The sequence below is a fragment of the Neomonachus schauinslandi genome, chromosome 3 (genome assembly GCF_002201575.2).
Source record: "Neomonachus schauinslandi chromosome 3, ASM220157v2, whole genome shotgun sequence".
Classification (NCBI taxonomy): Eukaryota; Metazoa; Chordata; class Mammalia; order Carnivora; family Phocidae; genus Neomonachus; species Neomonachus schauinslandi.
In genome coordinates, this window is record NC_058405.1 from 133,204,187 (window position 1) to 133,231,647 (window position 27,461).

The window sequence follows — 27,461 nt, forward strand, 5'->3', positions numbered from 1 at the left end:
GTTTCCACAATTCCTAACTGTGGATAGCAATTTCATACTGTAGATAAATAGAAGTTGACTATACTTTTTGAATTTATCTATTAGGTAAAAACTTTTGTGGGAACTCCTTGATTACGTATCATTTGGCGATTACTTACTAGCACTCTATTGAGAATGGTTTTCATTTAATGAGTATAATGTGTGTTCAAAACTAAGTCACCACCCCCCCCCGGAGTAAACAGTGTTAGCACACATTATTTAAAATACACTTTTTTGGCAAGCAGAAATGTTTCATATCCTATGTAAATTTAAATTTTTAACTTTAAAAATAGACTGATCAGAAGAAGGAAGCAGTTGCGCCTGTGCAAGAAGAATCAGATCTTGAAAAAAAAAGAAGAGAAGCTGAAGCATTGCTTCAAAGCATGGGGCTAACTCCAGAATCCCCCATTGGTAAGGATAAGAATATATCCATTTATAAGAGCCAAGAATAGATGCTATTCAGCTCAGACATATCTGAGATGAATGTGTTGACTTTAATATATTCTGCATATTTTTCTTATTTGTGTCTCTTAAAAATGATTACTTAGAATTATCTTTTTTCACATGTGCCAATACATGGTTATTTTGTTTGTTTAAGAGAGCTGCAAGATTATGTGTACTTATTAACATACACTGAACAACCAATTGACTTTTCTTGTTAAATCAGTAATTTTATTTCAACATTTGTTGAACAAGTTTTCTGTGCCATACTGTATTTAGCTCAAAGATGACTGATTCCTGATCTTAACTCTATATTTTTTTCTGTAGGTTAAAGAGAGGTATAATGAATCAAAGTTCTAGAAGTATATTAGTTTCAAAGGTATAGGAGTGGAAGGAAAAAATAGCCTTCTGCTCTCACTGCTAATAACGGAAATAATATTGGTAGCCTATTTTGACAGCAATTTGACTTGTTCTTTTTTGGGCCATTCATTTTGATAACAGTACTAAACCAAAAAGCTGAAATAGTAGAGGTACTGAAGACAGTCTAGTTACATGTCAGAAAGCATTAAACACTTGCTTAAAATAATTCTGACCTGGATGTTGTTACATAGTATTTTAATTTGACATGGCCTTTGTCATTTAGGCTAATTCCATCTGGTTCAGGGGACAAATACCAGAAGTAGTAACTACTGTTTTCCTGTTGTGAACTACAACATGACTATTTCTAGAGCTGATATTTCTAAAAGGTTTCAAGATGAAAAAGCTGGTTACTCTCATGGTCTGCTTCATTGTTATTTCTTTCACCTCATTTGCCTTTTCCCTAATGGTAGAATTTGAAGACTGAAATATATTTATATGTCTTTATTTAATAAGTTTACATTCATATTACAATTTTAAAAGTAAATGCATCAGAACAGTATTGTTAATAAAATAGTAACTAAACTAAGTTGCTTATTAGTTGTATAGTCTGATCAGTTTTTCTGTCATTGGCTTTGTTTTCCTCCAATAGGAATTTTTTTTCCTTTTCTATTTTTAGGATTTCAGTTTCACTGAATTCACATGTTCATATTTCTGAGTCCATGGCCCTCCTCCATTATCGAGTCTTGAAAGACTGTTCTTCAGAGGGGGGGTGGGTGTGAGTGTGTATGTTTCTCCCTCATTCCCCATCTCCAGTTCCATTCCACTTCCCAGTCTTGCATTAAGCCCCATTCTTGCATTTTTAACATATGTCCTTTTGATCTGTCCTACATGTGTTTACGTATTTCAAGGTTTCATATATATATGTGCATATACGTTTTATATACATAAAAGACATTGTGTTATATGTATCATTCTGTTTGTATCTTTTTGTCAAGCAGCATTTGAGACCTGCCCATGTTGCTGAATACAGATCTAGTTATTTATTTTTGACTGATGCATAATATTCCATTATATACCATATTTTACTTATCTGTTCCCCAAATGATAGGCATTTAGATTGCTTCCATCTCTTTGCTATCACAATCATCACTGCAAAGAATATATACTTTCCCTTTGAGAACTGTGGAAGAGTTTCTCTGGGGTGTATGCCTAAGAATTGACTTGCTGTGTTATTGTGTATAAGCTTACTTACATTTATTAGATTCTATGTACCGCTCTCAAGAATGACTACAAGTTTACCCTCTCAATGCCAGTGATGAGAAAGTAACTATTTTACCATATCCACATCATCACCTAATTTTCTCCAACTTTCCAATTTTTGCCAACTTGATGGGTATAAAGTGGTATACCAAAATGTTTTAATATAAATTTATCTGTTTACAGTGAGGTTGACCATTTCTCAAATATCTATTATTTTCTCTTCTATGAATTGCATATTCATCATATCTGTAGCCCATTTACAGTTAGAGTTTTTTATCTTGCTGTAGGATTCCTTGTATATTTTAGAGGAGGACTTCTTTGTTTTAGTTTTTTAAAAAAAAAAACCTTCTCCCAGTCTATTACCTGTTATATAGTATCTTTCATTGAACCTAATTCTTCATTTTAATATGTTCAAATCCTTCATTTTGATAATAGTCAGGCCTGCCAATTATAATCCTTTTTTGTGCTTTTTGGTCTTTTTTTTTTTCTTTTAAGAAAAATCCTTTCTTTGAAGACACAATATTAATTTTTCTACATTTTTTCTGTTAGGCTTTATAGTTTCAGCCTTCACCTTTAGACGTTTGGGTTATATTTTTGAATATAGCATAAGGTAGGGATCCAGTCTAGTTTTTCTCCATATAGTTAGCTAATTTTCTCAGTACCGTTTATTAAATAGTCCATCCTTTCCCTCACTGATACTGATGCCAACTTTGTCATAGAGTTTCCATATATTCATGACATTTCTGGGCTCTGTATTTTCACTGTTATCTAATTTGTTTGATTCTATATTATTAAACCACAGTTTCAATTACTATGACTTTGTATTCTATGTAATTTTCTTGTACGGTCCACATTCATTGGCCATAATGGTTATAATTTTAAAATAAATTGGACAGCTTTCCCTTTTGATATTTTGTAGAACAGCTTGTAAAGAGTAGATGTTACCTGTTTCTTTAAAACTTGGTAGAATTCAACTGTAAAACTGCCTGGGATTACAACTTTTTTTTCCAGGGGATAGTTGAGAACGGAGGTTATTCACCATTTCAAGTCTCTTTTTAAGGTTATAGTCTATTCAAGTTTTCTATTTATTTTTGTATTGGTTTGATTTTTTTAAAACAATAATAAATATTTATTATCTCTCATAGTTTCTGCCTATCAGGAATTTGGTAGTGGCTTAGCTGAGTGGTTGTGGCTCAGGGTGTCTCATGGCATTGAAGTGAAGATGTCAGTCAGAGCTGCAGTCATCTGAAGGCTTGCCTGCTGCTAGGATTTGCTTTCAAGGTGCCTCACTCACATAGCTGGCAAGTTGGTGTTGGCTGTTGTTGGTGGAAGGCCTGAGTTCCTATCCACATGGGCCACTCCACAGAACTGCTGGAGTATCCTTGCAGAATGTCAGGTTCTTCAGAGTGAGCAATCCAAAGATAAAGACAGCTGGGAAAAAGCTATTATTTTTATGACTTACTCTTGGGAGTCATCAGTTCCACTACATTCTTCTGTTGATTGGAATTCACAAAGAATTTGGACATTCTTTAAAACTGCCAAAATATTTGCAACAAATTCATACGTCTCTTCATATTTTGAGATGATCATATGCTTTTTTTCCTTTTAATGTATTAATTTGATGATTTATAATGATAGCTTTTCTAATGTAAAAGCATCTTACATTCTGGAATAAACAATTTAGTTATGAGATGATTTTTTTCTTATGCATTGCTGAATTCATTTGCAAGTATTTTGTTTAGGAGTTCTTCATCTATACTCATAAGAGAATCATGCCTATAATTTTTTTCCTTTTATTATATCTTGTCTGGCAATTATAATAGATATAGTGGTTATAGTAGCCATATTAAAGGGGTTGTGTGGTTTTCACCTTCTTCTATTCCCTGACAGATTCCTAAAGATCTTTCCAGTATTTTTTTTTTAAATTAGGCTTGAAGAATACAGGATACAGATGAAGGCAGTGTCTACCAAACTTTCTTGACAGTAACCCAAAATAAAAAATACATTTTATATCATGACCCAGGATGGATACTTGTTTTTCTTTTCACTACAGAATGTTTTTAGTAAATATTTTTAAATTATAGAAGTGTAAAAATACTGCTAGAATATTCAAGAGGATTTATTAAAAACATCAATCTCTTCTTTTCCTAAAACAGACTTTTTTCTTTTTTTTTGATTCTGAAAAGAATGTTTTTTAAAAAAGATATAGCTAATAAAATCTCTTTTAGCTTCTCATCATTGGTAGATTCTTATATATTTGGTAATTGACTGCTTTTTGTCAGAGATCCTTGAGAGCAGAGAAAAGCACATTTTTATCCCTGGTGTCTAGCACAGACTAGACACTTAAATGTTTGTTCAATTATTATTAGGTCGTATGTCTTTCTACCTTGTAAGGCCAAATAAAAGCGATCTGCTTTAAAGCAAAACCAAAATCTGATTGTTTAAATTTCAGAAAAGAACATAGTGGAAATTGAAATTTGAACATTTGAACATTTCATAAAAGAAGCATGGCTTTTTTTTTTTAAACTAAGTGGCCAGTCTTAAGAAAGTTAAATTTAGGTACAACTTTCAAGACATGTTATATCCAATGTGGAGTTCTTAAGCATTGATGATTGAAAAAAATAAAGTGAATCTCTCTTGTATGTATAACTACTGTTTTAAACATCTTGTAAAGAGATGAAAACAGACACTGTCAAGTACTCTGTAGCCTGAGTCTGTATCAGTAGGGCACAGAACATTGATTAGTATGATAGTTTATTTTCTGGATTTTCTTTTACTAGGAAAAAACAAAAGAACTTTGCTAGTCAAAAATGAGTATTGCTTCATTTATTTCCCTCACACTCCTTGTAACTTTTGAATACCTTAAATCTCATTTTTTCCCAGTTTTATTGAGAAAGAATTGACATATATCACTATGTAAGTTTAAGGTGTGTTGTATGATGTTTTGATTTACGTATATTGTAAAATAAATACAATAGGTTTAGTTAACATTCATCATCTTACAGTATACTAAGCAGGAAAAAAAATTTCTTCTTCTGATGACAACTTTTAACAATTATCGTATGTATCATATAACAGTGTTAACTATAGTCTTCATGTATGTTATATACCTAGTACTTATTTATCTTATAACTGGTAAATCTGATTTTTAGATGGAATGAATGCTTCCCATGCACCAAGTCATTTCTTCAAGTTTAGCCTAATTTTAACAAATTGTTCATTATAGTATTTTAATACCACAGAATTTTATTTTTATTTATTAATTTCTTTTAAAAATTTTATCTGATGCTCTGAATTACATTGAAGAGAATAAAGGAAATGAAACATTTAGAGATTAGTGGAGGATATTTAAACTTCATTATCAGGAGAAAGAGGCCATCGAAGGGGAGAAATTAATATTTAAGAGAGTTAAGGTTTAAAGCAGTACCTTTCAGGACAAAAAGAGGAAGTTATGAAAACGTTATTTAAATGTTGTTATTCCAGGCTAAGAGTATCCACAAGGGGGCATTATTGTAGTGCGGGCTATGTTTGAGTATTAAGTATCCTAGATTAGCTAGAGGAGGCTTTACAACTTTGGGTTAGCTCAGAAGCTCACTCCTTCCATTTTACTGTCTCTACCAGCTTCTACTCCCTACATTCACTTTCCTTGGCTGTTCACCTTTTCTAGGTTCTTCTTCCTGGCAAAAGCCCCTTCTTGCCAGAGGCTTTCTTCTTACTTGAAAAATAATTGGGCTGTGCATCATCCTTCATCTCTAAGACGTTTGTGTAGTTCTGAGTGGTCAACTCAAACTTAATTCTAATCATAAATCTAGGTGGATTCCTAGGTGCTTTCTGGTTTAAAAATATTCTAGGTGTTCCTTTGCAGGCCAAAAGGCAGCAATGTTGATTTTATATCCTTGGAAGGCCAAGATCTAAGCTGGCAGGAAAGGCCTTCTTGATTGGGTTTTTGTTCTAGATAATTAAAGAGTCACAGTCTTTCAATATTACTTACGTGATCAGTGAATGCCATGGTGTAGATTTTTCAATTTACTCCATGTTTCTCGTCTCATTCTCAAAGAAGGAAATAAGTATCTTTGCTCTAAACTTCTAATAAGTTTAAATTCATTCAAATATTCATATGTGTTAACATTAAATCTTTTATTTTGTGCCTTTTAAAGCCTTGTTTTAGGCTATTATATATATATAAAATATATATAAAATGATACATATTTTTATATATATGTAACTGGAATAAAAGTAATGTGATTGAATCACTGTTCTTATTAAGCTGATTATATCTGAAAATACTTGGCAAAAGCTAATTAGTAGTGGCTTTTGTTATTTTCAAAGCTGTTTGGACTCTAAAATCATCTTTACAAATGAGTTCTAAAATTGAGTCATTTTGAGATTTGGGGGACTATGAGTTCAGAGGTTTTTTTAACCCTGAATGCATGCTGTTTGTTCTTGGGCTTGTTTGTTGAATCTGGGAGTATGGTGGCATTGCCTTATTGTGCAATTACGGTAATCTTTGATTTTTCTAGACTAATTAGGTTGAAATATGGTAGTGACCAAACAATACTACCATTCCCTTTTTTTCTGTTAATATTACTCCTTTTTCAATAATGGTAATTTTCTTTTTCTAGGTTTGTCTCTTCTGTAGTATACATTATTTATGATTGCAAGATGAAGTGGGTTAGCCAGATAATAATTTTGAGTCTTTAATGAGTCCTTTCTCTAAACTGGCTTGAAAACTATCTTTTGTGAGAAATGATACAGTTCTGGGATGGAGATTTTTATTGAATTACAAATGTGATGCCATGGTGATTAACCTTGCTTCTGGCTGACAAACTATGATAATTTGGTAGCATCACCCCTGTAATTTATTTTTTATCTTGGGAACTTTTATTTCTGACACTTTTATTGGCTAGGTTAGTGTATTTATGTACATATAATTACTGTTTAATCTGTTCAATAAAGAATTTGAGGTAACATTTTTTTATAAAGTAGTTTTAACCAAGTAAGATACTATTTATTCTTGCATCAGTTGGGACTTAGTCTAGGGAAAGCCTCACATTGAGAAACAGACAAAAAGATGAGGAATATAGTCTAAAGGAAGTTAGGGGACATTAATGTTCTTTTATTTTAGATACAAATCATAATTAGCTACTTTGAGTTGTACACGCAGCACCTAGCACAGTGCCATCCACCTGTGAACTATGTGAAGGTGATCTGGTTTTATCATTGTTTCTGAGATGTAGTCACAAAATTAGAAACATTCAATTAAGTTTTTATAGTCCTTTGGAACTTAAGCAAGAATTACTCACTGTATCTCAGGAAACGTTCTAGTTATGATTTTTTTTCTTCTAATCTTACTATTGGTTACCAATAGAATTTGCCATTGGAAAAATAAGTATGATTAGTTTTGTACCTATGTTTAAGATGTAATTCATCATGGGGCACCTGGCTAGCTCAGTCAGTACAGCATGTGACTCGGGGTTGTGAGTTCACGCCTCACGTTGAGTGTAGAGTTTACATTACCAAGAAAAAAAAAAGGCAAAAGATGTAACTCATCATACTATACTTGTACATTTTGTTAGATTAGCAAACCTTTTTTATTGTATCATGTATAAACATTTAAATATAATTTTAAGGGTTCAATGAATGTGACTGTCCCCAAACCATAGATTTTTAATTAAATACATAGTTCTTTAGATTAATTCATTTATAATTAGGAACTTACCTTCTTTTCAGTAGACTATTAAAAGAAGGGCGTGCAGCTCAACATAAAATGTGTTAGTTACTTAATATTATATACTGAAAAATTATTTTACAAAGATACTTGGGATTGGGGACATTTATGGTAAAATTTAACCAGAAGATGGCAGTGATGATCCTCCTATACTCCTGCAATGGTAATCAAAATGTTTTACAAATGTAATAGCATGAAATGTGCACGTTCAACTGTTGATATATAATGTTAAGAGTGATGATTTAGGGGAAAGCATTTGCTGTTTGTTTTATATACTATGAAAAATGTGTATTTTTCTATAAGAAGGGATTAAGAATATTTTGGGTGTCTGTATCTTTGTCTGTACACTTCAGTTTTTTCTGAATACTGGGGTAAGGAAGTTATCATAAGTCTTGCCTTGTTTAAGTTGCATGCATCATTTTATGTTATGCATCATGTCTAGAAGGCATGCTGTTTTATGGCCTGTTTGCATTTTTCACCCAAATTGCTGGAAACTAATGGACATTTTAAAGGAGCCATTCCTTTAGTTGTGGTCATTTTCTCTAAATTGGCCGAGGGGAAAATGAAATCATTTAAGGCATTAATTTCTGAAATAAAAATTGTTAGACAAAAATTAACATTTTAAAATAAATCTCAGAAAACCAAGGGTAAATGACTTTTGAAGGATATTTCAGAGTTTTGATTTTTGACAAGTAATATTTATCATCTGGTGATCTTAAAAGTGAGAAGTTAGAAAGGTGGGGGGAAGGAATGCTCTCCTTTGAAAATAAGTACCCATATTTGGTGTTGGCTGGGATGAAGATGCATCTTTTCATAATCTTGCTTTTTTTTTAATATAAAACCCAAATGCATTTTGCCAGAGAAATTGCATGAGTCTTCAGCATGCATTGTTAACTTTGTCTTTCTCCTCTTCTTTCTACTATTCATTTTCATTCATGTATTTTTGTTTTTTGGTTTGCCATTTTTTCTTTTTTGTTAATTACTTCATGTTAATTACTTTTGAAACGTCATAAGCTGAGCAACCTCTCCGTGTAGTAACAGCGGATACCTGTCTATTTCACTATTTAGTCCCTCCTCCTATGTCTCCATCCTCCAAATCTGTGAGCACACCAAGTGAAGCTGGAAGCCAAGACTCTGGAGATGGCGCAGTGGGATCTAGGTACAGTAAATTTCTTTTAATAGTTTAATGATAGAATGTATTTAGTGCCTACATGCTGTTGATGCTTTAGAGGAACTCTAAATAGTTATGTTAAAATTAACATTTTATAATCTAAGTGGCATAGAAATTATTTGTTTTAAATTGGGGGAATTTTTTTAATAGTATTTTAACTGTCCCTCTTGATTAATTTAGACTCAATAGTTAACTGATTTCACACTAATTATTTTATATTAAAATAAAGAGATTAATTTTTTTCTGTTTAAGCATACTTCACAGGTTATTGTGTAAATGTTCTGTATGTATAATATAATATAAACAATGTAAGTAGTGTGTAAATAGTGTATGATAGTATAAAATAGTATAAATATAGTATAAAATAGTTTATAAATAATGTAAAACCTCTGTTGTGCTTAATTGTCCATTCAGTAATTGAAAATCTAAACAATTCAGGTAAGCACTTCAATTGTGTTCTATTGAGTCACTAGTTCTAATTAAAATAGAAAATAATAGTGCATAAAATATCAAATAGAGATAACTGCTAAGGAAACAGGAATGTTTACTGTCTTGAGGGCATTATGCTAAATGAAATAAGTCAGAGAAAGACAAATACTGAATTATGTCACTTATGTGTGGAATGTAAAAAAAAATACCCCAAAACCCAAAGAAATCCAAGCTCATAGATACAGAGAACAGATTGGTGGTTGCCAGAGGTGGGGGATAGGGAATGTTCAAAATGGGTGAAGAGTTTCAAAAGGTACAAACTTCTAGTTATAAAATAAGTTAAGTCCTGGGGATGTAATGTGTACAGCATGGCAACTACAGTTGATAATACTATATTGCATATTTGAAGATTGCTGAGAGAGTAGATCTTAAAAGTTCTTATCACAAGAAAAAAATACGTTTGTTAACTGTATATGCTGACACATGTTAACTAGAATTGTGGTGATCATTTCACAGTATATACAAATATCAAATCATTATTTTGTACACCTGAAAGTAATATAGTGTTATATGTTAATTATACCTCATTTAAAAAAAATGTTTTCTGCCTAGTTTTCCCATACTCATGTCTTCCTTGTAAAACTATATTTCATATTTGTTTTAGGATCCTGTACACATGTTGGGACTTGCTCTCCAAAAGTTCAGTAAGATTTCAGCCTCTCTCCAAAGATTGTCTTGGGGAAAGTACTTTTACTTATTCCTCTTTGTCACACACACACACACACACACACACACACACACACACACACACAATAACAGCAAGTCTTTTAAAAACAGCATCATACCGTTTGACTCCTTGTGTCAGCTGAAATGAGATTAAACATAGTTAAAGTCTTTATTCAGAATCCTTATTTTGGGCAGGAAGTTAAATGTCTTCCTCAGAAAAATATCTTAACATCTTAACATACCTCTTAATAAGAAATAAACTTGAGAAGTCTCATCTTCTTTGTGCCTAAGTTCCTCTGATTGAAGTTATAAATAAGTAATGAGTATCTAAAAGACAGGCAAGAAAAAAGCAAGGAAGCTATATAATAAACTCGATATTTTAATCAATTCCTGATAATCAGGTTATCATTAACAATTAGAAGACAAAAAAGTCTCACCAGTTTGGATTTGAGATGTGTTTTCCAAAACTGTTTTATAAATAGAACCAAAATTGCAAATCTAAGCTGTACTGTCATTGGAAGTAAATAATAAAACCATCATTTAAGAAAAATCAAAACTTTTTTTTTAGAAATAATAGTACCTTATCAAATAGTATATATTCTAGATTAAAGGCTAAATTTATTTAGTCTGAACTCATTTTTAAGACTAAATTTGTTTCATACTTCATGCTTTATTTTTGCACAAATATGTTAATATTCCTCTGCTAATAAGCAAGTGGTGTTTTCAAGAGAAGGCTTTTTTTCCCCTTCTACAGCTTTACTGTAGTACAAATATTTACCCAAACAAAGAATTATTATATTTATTAAATTTATTTGTATTATAAATTATTTTTATGTACATATTGTACTGTGTTCATTTTGAACTCTGTGTTCTTGATTTTGAGTAGTAGAAAGATTATTTTAAATGTTGCATCAGCAAGTTTGCTTTCAAAACTATGTAACATCTACTTGACTTTGTTCTTTTTTTTAAGATTATTTATTTGAGAGAGAGAAAGAGGGAGAGAGGGAGTGCAAGTGGGGGGGGAAGGGTCAGAGGGAGAGTGCAGAGCCCTGTCATGAGGCTTGATCCCATGACACCTGAGATCATGACCTGAGCCAAAACCAGTAGTTGGATGCCCAACCAACTCAGCCATCCAGGCACTCCCATCTACCTGGTTTTTGAAATTAATGTGAATTAGAACATATCCTTCTGAGTTTCATTGGGAAGCCTAGAGTTTATTAGAGACCCATTGGAATATTGTGAATTGGTACAGGGAGTAAATACTGTTAAGAAAAATATTTATTTGTATGTAGAACACATATTCATCAAATTGCCAATTTAATGTTAAATACTATATAGATTACCACAGAAAATGAAATATTCATGGTCCTTGTCTTCATGGAACTTATATTCTAGTGATTACATCATTAATTTAAAGATATTATTCACGGTACTGAAAAGTTCCAAGCTAACTTGTGTTTGCTTAAGTTTAAAGTATAAATTTTTAATGATAAGTTATAAAACAAGAAAACAGGTACTTAAATTATCTTCAGGGGTTTGTTCTTATTAGAGAGTGAATGTAAAATTTAGTTTCTTCTAGTTTAACAGGAGAGCAAAAAATACTCCTCTTTTTGAATGAGATGACCTTGTATCTTTTTAATCTTACTACATACATTGTCTCCTTTGAGAGCACAGACTTGGTTTTAATCATTAATTTTCAAGAAGGCTGCATATGTTCTTTTTTGTGTATATATGTATACAAACAAGAGTAAAAACTGAGTTCTACTACATCATCTCCAGATTGCATAGTAGAGAGATAATTAATCTTATTGATTAATTGGTGCTATTGGCAGTGAAATAATAGCATTTCTAAATATATGGCTTTTGAAAAGTATAGTAAGATCTGAGAATGAAACTGAATGAACTTGAATTGAGCAGGCATGTTTGTAATGAAAGAATGAAGAGAATATGAAGAAATATCACAGGAAAATACATGAAGATGTGTGGGATGTATGAACCTACACACTCAACTCTGTTAACTGGGCAAGACAGTCCAAGATTAGTACACTCAAGGAGTAGGAAAAGATATATTAGACATTACCAAATATGGTATCAAGACATATCTGAATGCCAAAAATTTCTATTGGGCCTGGTTGTAATTTATGAGTAAATGTTAAAAGGCCATGAAAAGTGATATCTCTCTAACTCTGCAGATTTCGAGTTGAATTTCATTAAGTTTCTAGTTCTCTTTCTCAGTCACTTCTGTTATCTCTACAATTTAGCTGACAGTTTCTCAATTGGGTAATCCATGTTTCTTCCTTTTCCCATTCTTGATCAGTTTATCTCTCAGGCTTTTGGATTATATTGGAATTTTACTTTATGTGTCTGCTGATGCCTTTAATAAACATAATTCTGTATGTTGTGCAATGTATTTTCAGTACTGGCTATATTTTTAGGTAAAGTTTTGCTTAAATTTTTTTTAAGATTTTATTTATTTATTTATTTATTTATTTATTTATTTATTTATTTGACAGTAAGAGAGAGACAGTGAGAGGGGGAACACAAGCAGGGGGAGTGGGAAAGGGAGAAGCAGGCTTCCTGCCAAGCAGGGAGCCCGATTGGGGCCCGATCCCAGGAATCCTGCGATCATGACCTGAGCTGAAGGCAGACGCTTAACAACTGAGCCACCCAGGAGCCCCTGCTTAATTTTAGGCTTAAATGACATCCTCAACAAGGAGCTGTAGGTCACTGATAACAGCTGTACCTCTCATATAATGTAAAGGCTGGGTACAGAACATTCGTTGGAGAGCACCTAATAGAACCCCTTCTGATTTAACAAAGCCTGAGTTTGTTGCTGTTCATTGCTTAGTACAAAGTAGATCTTCAAAGTGACCTTTTCTTTGCATACACACAATCCTGTTTAAATCCCCAAGTCTTTCTTTATATTTTTAATATGAAGAATTTGTCTAGTTCAATTCATCTGAGTGTTTTTATTGATAAATTATATAGACAGGTAAAATATAGAAATCATTTGTTGTATTTAAATATTGTAGCTGTTTTAGTTGTTTGTTATGACTTACGTGAGTATATATATATAACCAAAAATAGTAGTACTGAATATATTGTGCTTAACTTTTTAATAGAAACTATGAGTATCATACAGTACATAATTATCTTATATACTGCTACCTTGTAAGCATGCCCATGTGATAAAGTACCTTTTGTTCTAGTCATAGAAGATTTGGCTTAAGTGGAAAAGATCCTATGTAAGTTATTTACCCAGTAGGCAAGGCTAAAACACAACCAAATATTTATTTAGAATTGATACTCTCTAGAAGTTTAGTTAATTTAGTTAAGTCCTTTGAACATAAAATATTTTTCCTGGGAAAATTTATTTTTTCCTAGAGACAGAAATCTTTAGTTGTTTTCTAAAGCAGATGACATGTAAGCCCAAGGCAGTGCTTAACCCATAAATTACATAGGGGTCACATTTTGGAAACTTTAGCTTTTTTGAATCCCAGTGGAATAGTCTTTGGTTTTCTTACCGAAAGGCTTATGTGTTGATTCGTTTGCTTTACCAATATGACAATTTACTGCACACATTTAGTGCTTTGGGCAAGATTATAATATGTTAACTAAGATGTTTTTACTAATGCTTTTTTAATTAAGAAAATTAAAATTTTAGCTATTTTTATAGCCTAGCTTGTTATCCAGAAATAATATATTATTTGTGTTGTTGGATGCTTTGGCTGTTCTTGTCCATTATTAGGCAATATTAGTTTCCTGTAATCTGAAAATACTGTCTTAACTAATCTGGGTTGTATGTTTGCATCTTTAACCACCTTCTGCTTATGACATGCACGAGAGCATTGAATGATACCTGGTGTTTTTTTTCTACTAACCAGAACATGCGGTTTTTAATTGTGAACAGTATTTTAGCTTTACCTATTCATAGAATGTATTTGCTTGACTAACTTATGGCCTTTTTTGCTAACGCTTCATGGTTGTCCTACAACCATTTAGGACGCTGCATTGGGATACAGATCCATCAGTTCTTCAGCTTCACTCAGATTCCGATTTGGGGTATTGAATAGATTTTTTACCTTCCCTCTTTTATAATTAATTTGATTCTTTGTGAAATTGTCCTAATTTTACTTAAGTTTCTAATGTACATTATACAGTTAGGAAAAGGAAAAGAGTTAATATTTTACTGTGACACCTCATTTATCCTCTATCATTAGTGAAAGAAATATTTTATGTATCTGATTTTCTAGGTTCCCTAAGTTTACCCATTTAAGTGTCCAAAGTCCTTTGATTATGTCTATATTTTTGATGTGAAATTTTCTAAGCTGTATTACAAACTTCCCAGACTTTTTTTGATACGTATTCTACATATAATTGAACCTTTTCTGGGTTACTTGATATAAATATTAATTTATTTTCCTATATTAAAATTTCCTGATGATTTCTAAGGTTTTTAAGAGGAACAGAGCTGTTGGTCATCTACACTATGGCCCCAGATTGCTATTGATTTATTCTTTAATTCATTTATTCACTCATTTATTTATTCTAGTCTCCAATGCAAATTATGTTTGTTGCTGCCATTGTGCCTTACTCAGATAGTAATTTGGTAATTTGTACCTTCTAAATCATGTGACCAACACGTTTTGGAATTATGTCTAAAGTAAGAGTAAATAAGCCTTAAATTAGGGCACACAAGAAAAGTATATGAGCTTCTTGTACATTAACGGGAAGCTTCTCTGTTGGCTGCCCTGAGACTCCCCCCACCCCTAGTTGCTTCTTTATTCTCAGGAAAAGTGGCTTTTAGATAAGTGAGATATTACCTCCCTACCCTTCTACCCCTAAATCTTAAGAGTATTTTGTTTGTTTGTTCTAATGTGATTTTTGTCTAATTAGACCCTATATGCAGCCAAGTTAGTAACTTATTCTTAATGTTCTTGGCTTGGCCTTTTTTTCCCAGATATGTGAGTGATTTACTTTTTAAGTAGTTTGTATCTTAAAATTCAGAATACAGTGTTTCTTATTTTAAATTTTATTCTTAGAATACAAGATTACTTCAAATCTGCTTAAGTTTTCCTATTTAATTCTTTGATTACGCACCTTTTTTTTCTCTTTAAAGCTAAGATATTCCTAAAGTGGAAAACACATTAAAAATTTATTATAGCCCACATTTGGGACCTTAGAGAAAACTAACCCATTTAGTGTACTAATGTTATTATACTTTTTTGTATAGGATTTTGAAAATGTTTTATAAGAAAATAGTTATTATTACATATATGTATATATTTCAGGTATCCTGCTTGATATTCTAAAGTTACAGCAATGCTTTTATTAGATATCCTTTTAAGACAGTCTTATAATTGAGAACTTCTTTGGGAGCTTGTAAGCATACTGTATTATTTGATTGAGCATTTAGATATCTAATAAATCAAGAAAAGATCCTCCATATATCTAATAAAAGATATTTTTCTTTTGATCCATTTTCCTCAGCTATAATTCTCTTCTTCTGTTTGTCAAAAAAGAATGTATTCCCTCTATTTAAAACAGAAGTGACTTTAATATAAGTTTTATCGTATTCAAAATATCTGTTGCTTTAATCCAGGTGTAGAATATCTGCATTGTAGTTTGTCCGTATATGAATCAAGGACAGTACTGACCATTTAGAGATTAGAGATTTAAAAGTTTAAATATTTCATCTTAAAATCTAAATTGACTGTATGATTCTCAATTTCTGCAAAGTATAAGTAGAAAAAAGGTTTTCAACAGAAACTTATTTTTCATTCTTAAAGTTTAAGTATCCTAATTGTGAAGGAAACTAAACGTGGTCTGAGATCCATGTATCTGCCTCTTCAAAAAAGTTTGAAATCAATATCCCTTCTAAGAAGAGTTCTCATAACCAACCATATTTAGTAGTCCACTCTGAAATTCCTATCCTCCTAGTCTATTATTACCCACACATTTGCTCTAAGAAACTAAATTATTTGCCTTTTTAAAGTGAAAAACAAACATCTTGAATGATTCAGAAATATCTTTTGTTTTTGCTATCTTCTAAATTCTTTTGTTAAAATAAAGCCAATTCATTGTTCATCTAAACTTTCTTGAATAAAACAGGGATTTAAATTACAATGTTAGATACACAATGTTTAATTCTTAATTTTCCAAAAAACATGGTTTGATGTAGTTAAAATGTCTCATTTGTTGTATTTAAAAACATTTGTCTTCACTTTATTTAGACGAGGACCTATTAAACTTGGAATGGCTAAAATTACACAAGTTGACTTTCCTCCTCGAGAAATCGTCACATATACAAAGGAAACTCAGACTCCAGTTATGGCTCAACCCAAAGAAGGTGAATATCTATCCTTAATATGATGATCATTAAATTCCCATATGGAATAAATAGACTCTTTTTTTTCTCTTTCTTTTTTGTTTTTTGGCATATTTTCTAAGGAAAACATCCTAAAACTAATGCTTTAAGGTTTCTGTATTGATGTATTTGTTTCTTAGAGTTTTAAACCTTTTTCTTTTAGAAGTTAATAAAAGTATAAACTGTATATATGGTTTTTAATTTTGTTGACATAAGCTTAAGTTTTTAATCTTCATTTTGTCATTGATATGTGATGCTTTAGAGTCAGAAAAGCTTAGGAATGATCTATTTCTCTGTCACTGAGCACAATCCTTCCTAAAAGAATGTATCACACAGTAAATGAAACCATGTAAATTATTTTCTTTAGAGCATATGATATTCTGATATGCTGTCGTTGTTATCCATATTAATGAGCACATCTAGACCTAATTATAAAACTTTTGCTTTTATGATCTAAGGGCTCTATTATGTTGATTTCATAAGCAGCCTTTAATTTGTGTGTAATAGAGAGATGTATACACAGACATTATATTGAATGTTGAGTCTTTTTATTCTTTTTTTTTTAAGATTTATTTATTTATTTATTTACTTTTTTTTTTTTTTTAAAGATTTTATTTATTTATTTGAGAGAGAGAGAATGAGAGACAGAGAGGATGAGAGGGAGGAGGGTCAGAGGGAGAAGCAGACTCCCCGCCGAGCAGGGAGCCCGATGCGGGACTCGATCCCGGGACTCCAGGATCATGACCTGAGCTGAAAGCAGTCGCTTAACCAACTGAGCCACCCAGGCGCCCCGAGATTTATTTATTTATTTTAGAGAGAGAGAGAGAGGAGGAGCAGGGGCATAGGGCAAGGGAGAGAGAGAATCCTCAAGCAGTTTCCCTGCTGAGTGCAGACCCTGACGTGAGGCTCGATTCCAGGACCCTGAGATCATAACCTGAGCTGAAATCAGGAGTTGGCCACTTAACTGACTGAGCCACCCAGGCGCCCCAGGAGTCTTTTGATTCTTTTTTTTTTTTTTAAGATTTTATTTATTTATTTGACAGAGAGAGACACAGCAAGAGAGGGAACACAAGCAGGGGGAGTGGGAGAGAGGGAGAAGCAGGCTTCCCGCTGAGCAGGGAGCCCGATGTGGGGCTTGATCCCAGGACCCTGAGATTATGACCTGAGCTGAAGGAAGATGCTTAACGACTGAGCCACCCAGGCACCCCAAGTCTTTTGATTCTTAAACCAGGAGTTACCATTTTTACATTGGGGACTAATTTTTATTTTTATTTTATTTTAATTTTTTTTCTTAAGATTTTATTTATTTATTTGAGAGAGAGAGAGCACCATTGGAGAGAGGGGCAAAGGGAGAGGGAAAGGGAGAAGCACACTCCTCAACTGAGCAAGGAGCCCAATGTGGGGCTCGATCCCAGGACCCTGGGATCATGACCTGTGCTGAAGGCAGAAGCCTAACCGACTGAGCCACCCAGGCGCCCTGGGGACTAATTTTTAAAATCTCATCAGATAATGATTCAAGCATAAAGTTAATATGATAGTTCTTGTTTTTTCCAGTTAGGCTAATAAATTTATGTCACACATAAAAGAGATTTACATAATAGCCCTAATACAGGTCCATAGTTCCTTACCTGAAACCTTTGAAGCCACATATGTATTTGAATTCAGAATTTGTCAGATTTTAGAAAAGTTACTAGTAAAGTCTATGTACTGTAAGTAAACACTCCAGAAGCAACTTGGGCATTAATACTTTAGCAGCAGAAGATATGAATATTCAAACTAAGTAAGATAAATAATGATTATAAATAGCTTTACCTCTAGTCATGTCAAGGTTTATCACCAAATGAGCTATGGATTTTAGAGTTGTTGATATTTTGCACTGTGGTCCAATAATAAAAATTCCTTTTAGCAGTCTGTGCATAAGGAATCTTTTTTCTCTTTGGCCAGGAAAATTTATTCCTGTTTAATTATGGAATATCAAACATTAAAACTTTGTTTATCAAATATTTAAATTAATTTATTTTTAAAATTTGAGTTTCATTACCACCTTTCTCCATTAAGGGGAATCAAAAACAATATTCACTTCAGAAAGCCCAGAAAATACAGGTAAGCAAAAAGGAGAAAAAAAAAATCCTTGGAGCGCCTGGGTGGCTCAGTTGGTTAAGCATCCAACTCTTGGTTTTGGCTCAAGTCATGATCTCAGGGTTGTGCGATCGAGCCCATGTCCCAGCATGGAGTCTGGTTAAGATTCTCTCTCCCTCTCTCTCTCTCTCCCTCCCGTACCCCCAAAAGAATCCTTGAAACCTTTAGCTGTTACCAAAGAAAATCTTTAAATTTTCATGTTTATATATACCTCAAAAGAAATTAGGATTATACCTATTTACAATCTATGTACTTTTTAACAACTCTCTTTTCCCTGTCCATTAAGGATGGAAGTGAAATAAATACCTTAAACTTTTCTGTTTACTTTCATCTTGTTCCCCAAAAAGAGTTGACATTATCATACATACTATTACACTTCCAAAAATTTGAGGAAATCAGGGTAACATTTTTATCCAGGTTCTTTTTTTTACTTGATCATGTGAATGTTCATTTCTGTGGATACATTTTTTTCATTCCTACTTGCTCCATTGATTGGTAAAATAGCTTTCACAGGAGGAAAATCCTCATCTTAACTAGAAAAAAAGTCACTGATGGTAATCATGAGGCATAAGCAACTTAAACGAAAAAAAGGAAAGATGAAGCGTTGAATTAACAGTATGGAGAATACTGCAGGATTCCATAATTTCTGGAAAATAATATTTTATTAATCAGTATATTCAAGTATTTTAATGTCTGTCTTTCTGAAGCTACATTATTATATATGTTAACTCAAAAAAGTGAGCAAAATAGCCAAAATGAGGGCGCAGTGACTCATTTAAAAAATATATTAGGCTGGTTTTCTTCATCTAATAACTTGGAGATTTATTTTTAGTTATTCCATCATACTTACGCAATGCATTTTGGATTGTTTGAAATGTAAAGCATTCTGAAGCTATTTGGGGCAAGGCCTATCCTATTCAGTTTAAGTGAAGAATTCCTTTTTTTAAAAATAATTTTTTTCTAATTATTAGAGTAGTATATCATGGAGAATTTAGAAAATACAGAGAATGAAACTAGGCCACTATCTTCCATCATATACAAAAATAAATTCAAAATGGATTAAAGATTTCAATGTAAGACCTGAAACCATAAAACTCCTGGAAGAAAACATAAGCAGTAAGCTCTTTGACATCGGTCTTAGCCATACATATTTTTTTAGACCAGTTTCCTCAGGCAAGGGCACCAAAGGCTAAAATAAACAGATGGGATTACATTAAACTAAAAAGCTTTTGCGAAACCATCCACCAAACTAAAAGGTAATCTGTTGAATGGGAGAAGAACTTGGCAAATCATACACCTGAGAAGGGGTTAATATCCAGAATATATGAAGAACTTAGACAATATCAAAAAAACAACCCAATTAAAAGATGGGCAGAGGATTTGAATAGATATCTTTCCAAAGAAGGCCTACAGATGGTCAATAGACACATGAAAAGATGCTCAAAATCATTAGTCATCAGGGACATGCAAGTCAAAACTATAGTGAGATATTAACCTCATACCTGTCAGATTGGGTAGTATCAAAAAGACAAAAAATAACAAGATTTGGTGATGTAGAGAAAAGGGAACCCTTGTACACTGTTAGTGGGAATGTAAATTGGCACAGCCACTCTAGAAAAGAGTATGGAGGTTCCTCAAAAAATTAAAATGGAATCACCATACAATCCAGCAATTCCACTTCTGGATATTTATCTGAAGAAAACAATCTTCGACCAATAGTTGAAGATACGGAAGCAGCCTAAGTGTCCGTAGATAGATGAATGGGTAAAGGAGATGGAATATTACTCAGCCATAAAAAGAATAAAATATTGCCATGTGTGACAACATGGATGGATCTAGAGGGTATTATGCTAAGTGAAATAAGTCAGATAGAGAAAGACAAATACTGTATGTTTTCACCTGTATGTAGAGTCTAAAAAACAACCAAAAAAAAACCCAAGCCAAACAGAAACAAGATTCATAGGTATAGGAAACAAACTCTTGGTTGTTACCAGAGAGGGGGCAGACATTGGGGGTGGGTGAAATAGGTGAAGGGGATTAAGAGGTACAGACTTCCAGTTATAAAATAAATAAGGCATGAGGATATAATGTATAGCATAAGGAATATATTCAATAATATTACAATAACTTTATATGGTGACATATAACTAGATGTATTGTTAGGGTCATTTTGTCATATATAAAAATACCAAATCTCTATGATGTATACCTAAAACTAATAGGATATTTGTGACAATTATACTTCAATTAAAAAATACAGAAAGGATATAAAGGAAATGTCATGATTCCATTGTGTAATAACCACTGTTAATATTTTGTTTCCAGTTTTCTAGAATGTATTTTTTCAAAAAATTCTCTGTATATATACACACATAAATATATATACACACATATGATTTTATATCCTATTTGAAATGTGCATTTTTAATTGCTTATTTTGAGATGTGTGTAAATGTTTAAATATTAACATGTAACTTACTGCCATTGAACTAATTTGAGTGTATAGCTGTATAAGACTGGCATTTTTAAAAAAATTCTTTTTCCTATTTTTATTTTGTAAGTAATTAAAAATGTGAAAGATCATGATTTGTTAGATAAGCTGATGATCCAGAAGCACAAGATAAACTCTGTTCTTTCCAGTTTTAAATTATTTGGGGCAAGGCTTTTAGCATTACCAAACTTTAGCTTCTTTGCCAGATTTTCTCTGGGTATAGAGACTGTTTCATCTTCATTGCTGTAATGCCTGCCTGGTTGAATAGTGCCTGGCATGTAGTAAGAACATAGTATTTGGTGAAGGAATTAATTGCTTTTATCTACTAAGGAGAATGATTTTGCTTACTTGCATTGTTTATTGTCATGCATTTACTCTGGAAGTAACTACTAGGAATAGGTTATTTTCAAATGTTAATGCTACAGTATAATTATTGATGAAATTGGGTGAAAAAGTATGATTAGTCTCAGTTCTTGGTTTTAATATGACTATATCATATTCTAGTCTTTATTTGCTCTTATATCCATAAATGAAACCATTATAGATTCTCCTTAAAGCCTTCTTGAGTTCCATGTTGACAAACTATGTAGATACAAATGTGTTATTTTGTGTTCTATGTATCCCTCTGAATGCTTTGAACAAAATTGAACCTGTTAACATCTTTCAAATATATTATTTTAGCTATTCGTTTGTAATGGTTCTTCAAACTTTGTTTAAATTAATAGCTGAAAATTTTAACCACAAGGAGTGCTCACATATCAGGTACAGTGTGAAGCACTTTACATTTAATCTCTAATCCTCTCACCAAAACTATAAGAGTTAACTAAAGGTTCTATTTACACATGAAGAAGGTAAAACTCAAAGAGATAGTTTATCAAGGGTCACATAGCTGGTGTAGCTAGGATTCTAAACCAAGTCTGATTTTAAGGTGAGCTTTCTCTCTCATGCTGCCACTGAAGCAGCATTTTTGTGCTTTTATGGTACTAACCTATGATAAAGAATTCAATTTATAGTGTAATACACTACAAGCATGGATACAGATGTATAACCGAAACAAAAGTTTTATTAAATAGCACCTCCCCTTCTCTTGTTATATTTCATTTTTAAATGACAAATGACCATAATATGCTAAATTCATTGGTTTAGTTAGACCAGTAGTTTGAAAAACACTTCGTTAAAGGATAGCATGGTTTAATTAACTTATTTATTGGTATATCTGCATCAGGATAATATTTTATAGTAATTGTTTAAGATAAATGAATAAACAGCTTTGTTCTTTCATAGTGCTAAATATAATTTTTCTTATCTTTACTGATCGAAGGGGAAAGTGACAAGATAAGTGAACTCAGCCCAGTTTCTAATGAGTATGTCTGCGTCAGCACCACTACCTTTAAAATTTTCCTATGTGGACTAGACTTAAATGCTAATTTTTAAAGGTCCATGTTTATTCATTTGCAACCTAACAAGCATTCATGATTCTACAATTTTATTGAGTATATGCTATATATATGAAGGCACTAGGTCATCCTTTGTTTTTTTTTTTTTTTTTTTTTTTAGTTATGTAAGTGAAGGAGAATGAGAAATTTATCCTGATACCATGGGGCCACCCTTAGCCTTTGAAGCTATTTATAAAAATGAGATCATTTCCTTTCTATATTATTATAATTATTTTCATGTCTAGGGCTCTTACCATTAAGTTTCTTTTCCCAATTTGTGGAAGTTTTAGAAAGAGGGAAAGAGAAACCCTGAAATTAAGGTTTTATAATGAAAACACTTTGTGCTTAACTATACTTGTACTTATCCATTGCTTTAATACAGTGGTTCTCAAACTTAGCCTGGTTGGTTTCCATTTAAGAATTATGTAACAAATTCCAAAACTCACTATGAGACAAAATTGCTGAAACTACAATTTGAGTGTAGCAGACAGTAAATTAAACTTGGGTAGGCAGTGTAATCAGTGCAGGAGTAATATGAGTTACTAAATTGAAGATAAAAATTGGTCTTAGGCTTAACTCTTATCTTTCTACCATTTTTTTTTTAAATGGCTGAATCTTAATCTTTTAAAAAAGCAGTGGTTTTTATTCTGCCTTGTTTTTCTTTTTCACCATTCTAGCCATCTTCTTGCTTTCAAGTTTACTCTGTAAGTTGGTAGTACTGTTTCTGAACTGAGGTGCTTTGCTGTCTTAAAGCACCTACTGTGAAAGAAATTGACTAAGAACATGTGACCTCAGTCAATTTCACTCTCTGCGGGTAAAAAGCTTCTCATGGTGCCCACAGATAAACTCCTGGAAAAGTTACTTTCTTCTCTTAGCTTTTAAAAGTCTGTTAACTCTTTTGAAAATGGCATTATTTTTTATCTACCTTTTCGGTATGGATTTTTGTTGTTGCTATTTTTAGATAGATTTTTAAAGAGGAAGAAATCCTATGTTATCTAATATTATCAGTTATTTAAACCTGAGGAAACTGAGGCCTGAAGAAGTTAATTGTGATGAGCCTGTGGTCACAGTGTGGGTGACATAGGGCTACAACCAGAACCTGGCTTTTGAGTTCCAGTGAAGTGCAGTTCTTACACTATTCCAATTTCTTATCTGTGTGGAGTTTTAAAATTACTTTTTGTATTGGTTTAGTAGCCAGATATTTTTCCTTAGGAACATGTCGATTAGTATTTATAATGTATAGAAAAGTATTACATGTAAATAGCTCTAAATTTTTTCTTGCATGATCTTAACATTTGTCTGTAATCCATGCTTCCCAGGTAGACTAAATTTGGGCCGTCTGGTTAATATTACCTTTGTCCAAAATGGAATTTTTAAAAATTCTAGGATAAATAAGACCTATAAAAATGAGTTTTAACCCTCAGTGAATCTGTGAGAACATAAATATAATTGAAAATTAAAGCATTTCTTCTTAATCTTAAAGACTTTTAATCAGCATATCTGAAATTACGGCATCAGAAAAATGTAATATTTATGAGATCGTAGATATCAGGGTCTATGTCAATGATGCCAATATTGCCTAGATAAATCTGAATTTTGTATTAAAAAGACCATACAGAGAAACAAATTGTGTTAAAGTAAATGGTATAGTTGAAATTTTACTTCTTTCTTATTTTTCCCCCAAGTTAGCATTAGATCTGTATTCAAAATATTTCCTGATTTAAAAGACTGCTACATATTTTTGCTTGTTGAAGATCTAAATTATTAAGGAAATCCAAGAGAACTTGCATATCATTCTAGATATTTAAAAATATAAAAAGAATGGAGTCCATTGATCCATTCATGAAGCTTTGTCCCAATACAAGTTTCTCTTAATATTGATTTTAAAGAGTAAGGTATAAGTAGATGAAATTATGGACAACTGGATTGAAATGAAGTGATTCAAAATGATTTTGATCTAGAAAAGAAAGGGTTATTTTGAAAATATTAAAGGAAAACTGTTTATATCTAACTTATATTTTAAAATTAATGATTAAAGCATTTCCCTCTAATCTCATGAAAGATTTTGTGAAGTTATTCATAAGTTAAATTTTTGAAAATTAAATCATTTTTATATACAACAAATTTTCTTATTTTTAGAACTTGGTGGCAACTTCCTTTGTACCATAAATAATCAGGCTACTTGGTAAATAAGGAATACTCCATAGGACATTAAAACTATCTTAAAATACGGCACACCAATATAATGAAACTACATAATACATTTATAGATAACAAACATATTTTCTGAACAACATTAATGCACTAATGATGGGACTTGTTTTTCATTTGATAATGAGAATTAATCATGATAAGTGATAGATTTAAAAGTATCAGTGTTTAGTGAGGATTTCCTAGGATGTTGCATATTACCTGTTAAATGTGTTGTAACATTTTAAAATAGTTCAAAGTATACTTTGTGGCTTATTCTTGGCTTAGATGTCTCTTAAGTGTAATGTGACATACAGATGAGAAAACTTGCTCTGAAGACTCCTTCCTTCAGTTTAACAAAAGCCACCCATTTTACAGATGATTTAACCTTGATTAACCAACTCCATTGTAACAGATTATTCCGACAACTGGAATTTCACTCTTTGGTGTTATTTCTAGGTGCAGCTTAATTTACAGAGCAGCTTTTCTTTCCATCTCACCAAAATACATAACAATTTTGATGTTAACTCAAAGTAAAAATTCAGTGGTTCATTAAACCTAGTCTTAGCATTCATTGACAAGAGATTTGTCATTTTAAAAGTAACTGCTACTTTTATGCATTCTTTACTGCTCAGTTTATAACCTTAGATTCCCTGTCAGAGAAAGCATGGAGTTAACCACTTAGCATATTGCAATGAATATTCATCAATAAATTGATGTGACATGGCAGTCCCATTTTTCAGTCTTCCTGCTCTGTTGCATTCTTTTTCTGTTTTAAATACATTATAGTTTATCATGTAATAAGGACTAGCTTAGAAAATCTTCAGAATTATGATATTATATTTTTGATCATGTCCGTAGTCCTTTAGTAGCTATCATATTAGTTTTTAAAAAGAGAGTGTATTTATTCAGAGGAACATTCTCTAATCTGGTATTACTGATGGGCATTTTTTTTTTTTTAAGATTTTATTTATTTATTCATGAGAGATAGAGAGAGAGAGGCAGAGGGAGAAGCAGGCTCCCCGCGGAGCAGGGAGCCCGATGCGGGACTTGATCCCAGGACCCTGGGATCATGACCTGAGCTGAAGGCAGACGCTTAACCGACTGAGCCACCCAGGCGTCCCTACTGATGGGCATTTTTGCCAAATATTTGATATATATAGATAATTGTTTAAGACCAGCTTTATAATAAAAATATGATGTTTTGTAGTTTTTAAGAAGAGCAGATCATTTGTTTTTTGTTCCTTGAAATTTTATTTGGCTTAATCTTTTGACCTGTCATAGTTTTTAGATCAGTTTTTCATCCGTGTAGAAAGGGAGGTAGGTACATTAACTCTAAAACAAAATCCTGAAAACATGTATCTAAATAGTTGGTAATCCATCATTCAGCTACAACTAAACTGATCTATATGGGCAAATGGGCATAGCAAATGCCATATAAGAGGCAGATATAGATCACTGTCTAACATACTTCATCTACATTTTAAATTTTAGAAGGAAAAGATGGTCTATAAACAAGATCTTTTCTGTTAAATATGTAGATTATGAGGTCACTTGGCGCTAAAGTACTGACCCTATGCATTATGACAGGAATTTGACACCTGTCATTGGAAATAGTACTTAGAAGCCGTATAATGCAACAAAGTTGAGGGAGGAAAATACAATGTGGCTAGGAGGCTGTAATTTATAATTCACAGTGCTCAAGAAGACCTGTCCAGGGTGTCTCAAAATCCCCCTCTTTGATTTTAGGATTTACATACCGTAAACCCTGCTAGTAAACAAAATTGGTTAGGATAACTGATAGCCAGAAAATGAAAAAATATATATATATTCTCAGACTCAATTTTTAATTTGTTTAAATATATCATTATTCTAAAAGTCAACCTCTGAGTTACATGTAATTAAACTGTTTTATTACATTACACCTACAGGTGATTTTATGGTAGAATTTCATCATGTTGGAGCAGTACAGTATAGAATTGTCACCAGTTATACTGTTTTCAGATTAATAATCTGTTGTATATGAGAATTCATCTAAAAAGGAGTACTGTCTTTCTGTTTCTGTGTGATTATTTTGCCCCAAAAAAGCTTTCATTTTTTTAAGTAGCACAAAAGCTGTAATTGGCATGCTTTGTAAGGAAGTGTCAATGTGCAAGAGAGTGGCGATCACTAAGAATTCTTTTACGTGTTCTTTCCCCTTTGCACCACCGCCTCCTCAGCGGGGTCACTGAGATCACTAGCTTTTCTTGAAATGGCCATTTTCACTGGCAGGTGCATTATACCCTGTATTTTCAGATTGTTTTTCCATTCTGAATGTTTGGCAGGTTGATTGCTCTGGCTGCATTGACAGAGAAAGGGCTGACAAATGCGGTTGGGCTGGCTGAAAAGACAGTGATTACTGTTTTCCTTTGTGGCTGATTGAGGCCCTTGAAAGGAAAAATTTTAACCTTCACCATTTGGTTCAAAAGTATGAGCATATATTGAAATCATTCGTGCCATTTATCCTAGTTCTGTAAACTTGTCAGAACGTAAAAATCGCTCAATTTCAAGTAATGTAGGATTGGCATACGTCATTATCATTTTGATTAAGTTGGAGGTTGTATCATTGTGTGCATTATACAGTGTCATTTAAGGCTTTCTTTCCTACAGGTACAGCTATATTTTTATTGCTTATACTATAGACTTTGAAAGATTTTCATAGCTCT

The 27,461-nt window shown here is 32.3% G+C and overlaps 1 protein-coding gene across 5 annotated transcripts in view; it reads left to right on the forward strand.

Annotated features, from left to right (window-relative positions):
* The window catches only part of DYNC1I2 (dynein cytoplasmic 1 intermediate chain 2), a 55,361-nt gene that overhangs the window by 3,550 nt on the left and 24,350 nt on the right, over positions 1-27,461 (forward strand). For 4 of the 5 annotated variants that reach the window (XM_021703337.2, XM_044913674.1, XM_044913675.1 and 1 more), the window contains exons 3-5: positions 312-429; positions 8,876-8,966; positions 16,367-16,482. In XM_021703337.2, coding sequence (XP_021559012.1) covers positions 312-429; positions 8,876-8,966; positions 16,367-16,482 — 325 coding nt within the window. Of the gene's footprint in view, positions 1-311; positions 430-8,160; positions 8,179-8,875; positions 8,967-14,135; positions 14,196-16,366; positions 16,483-27,461 lie in introns of all 5 variants that reach the window. The other variant, XM_044913673.1, reaches the window with a different exon arrangement.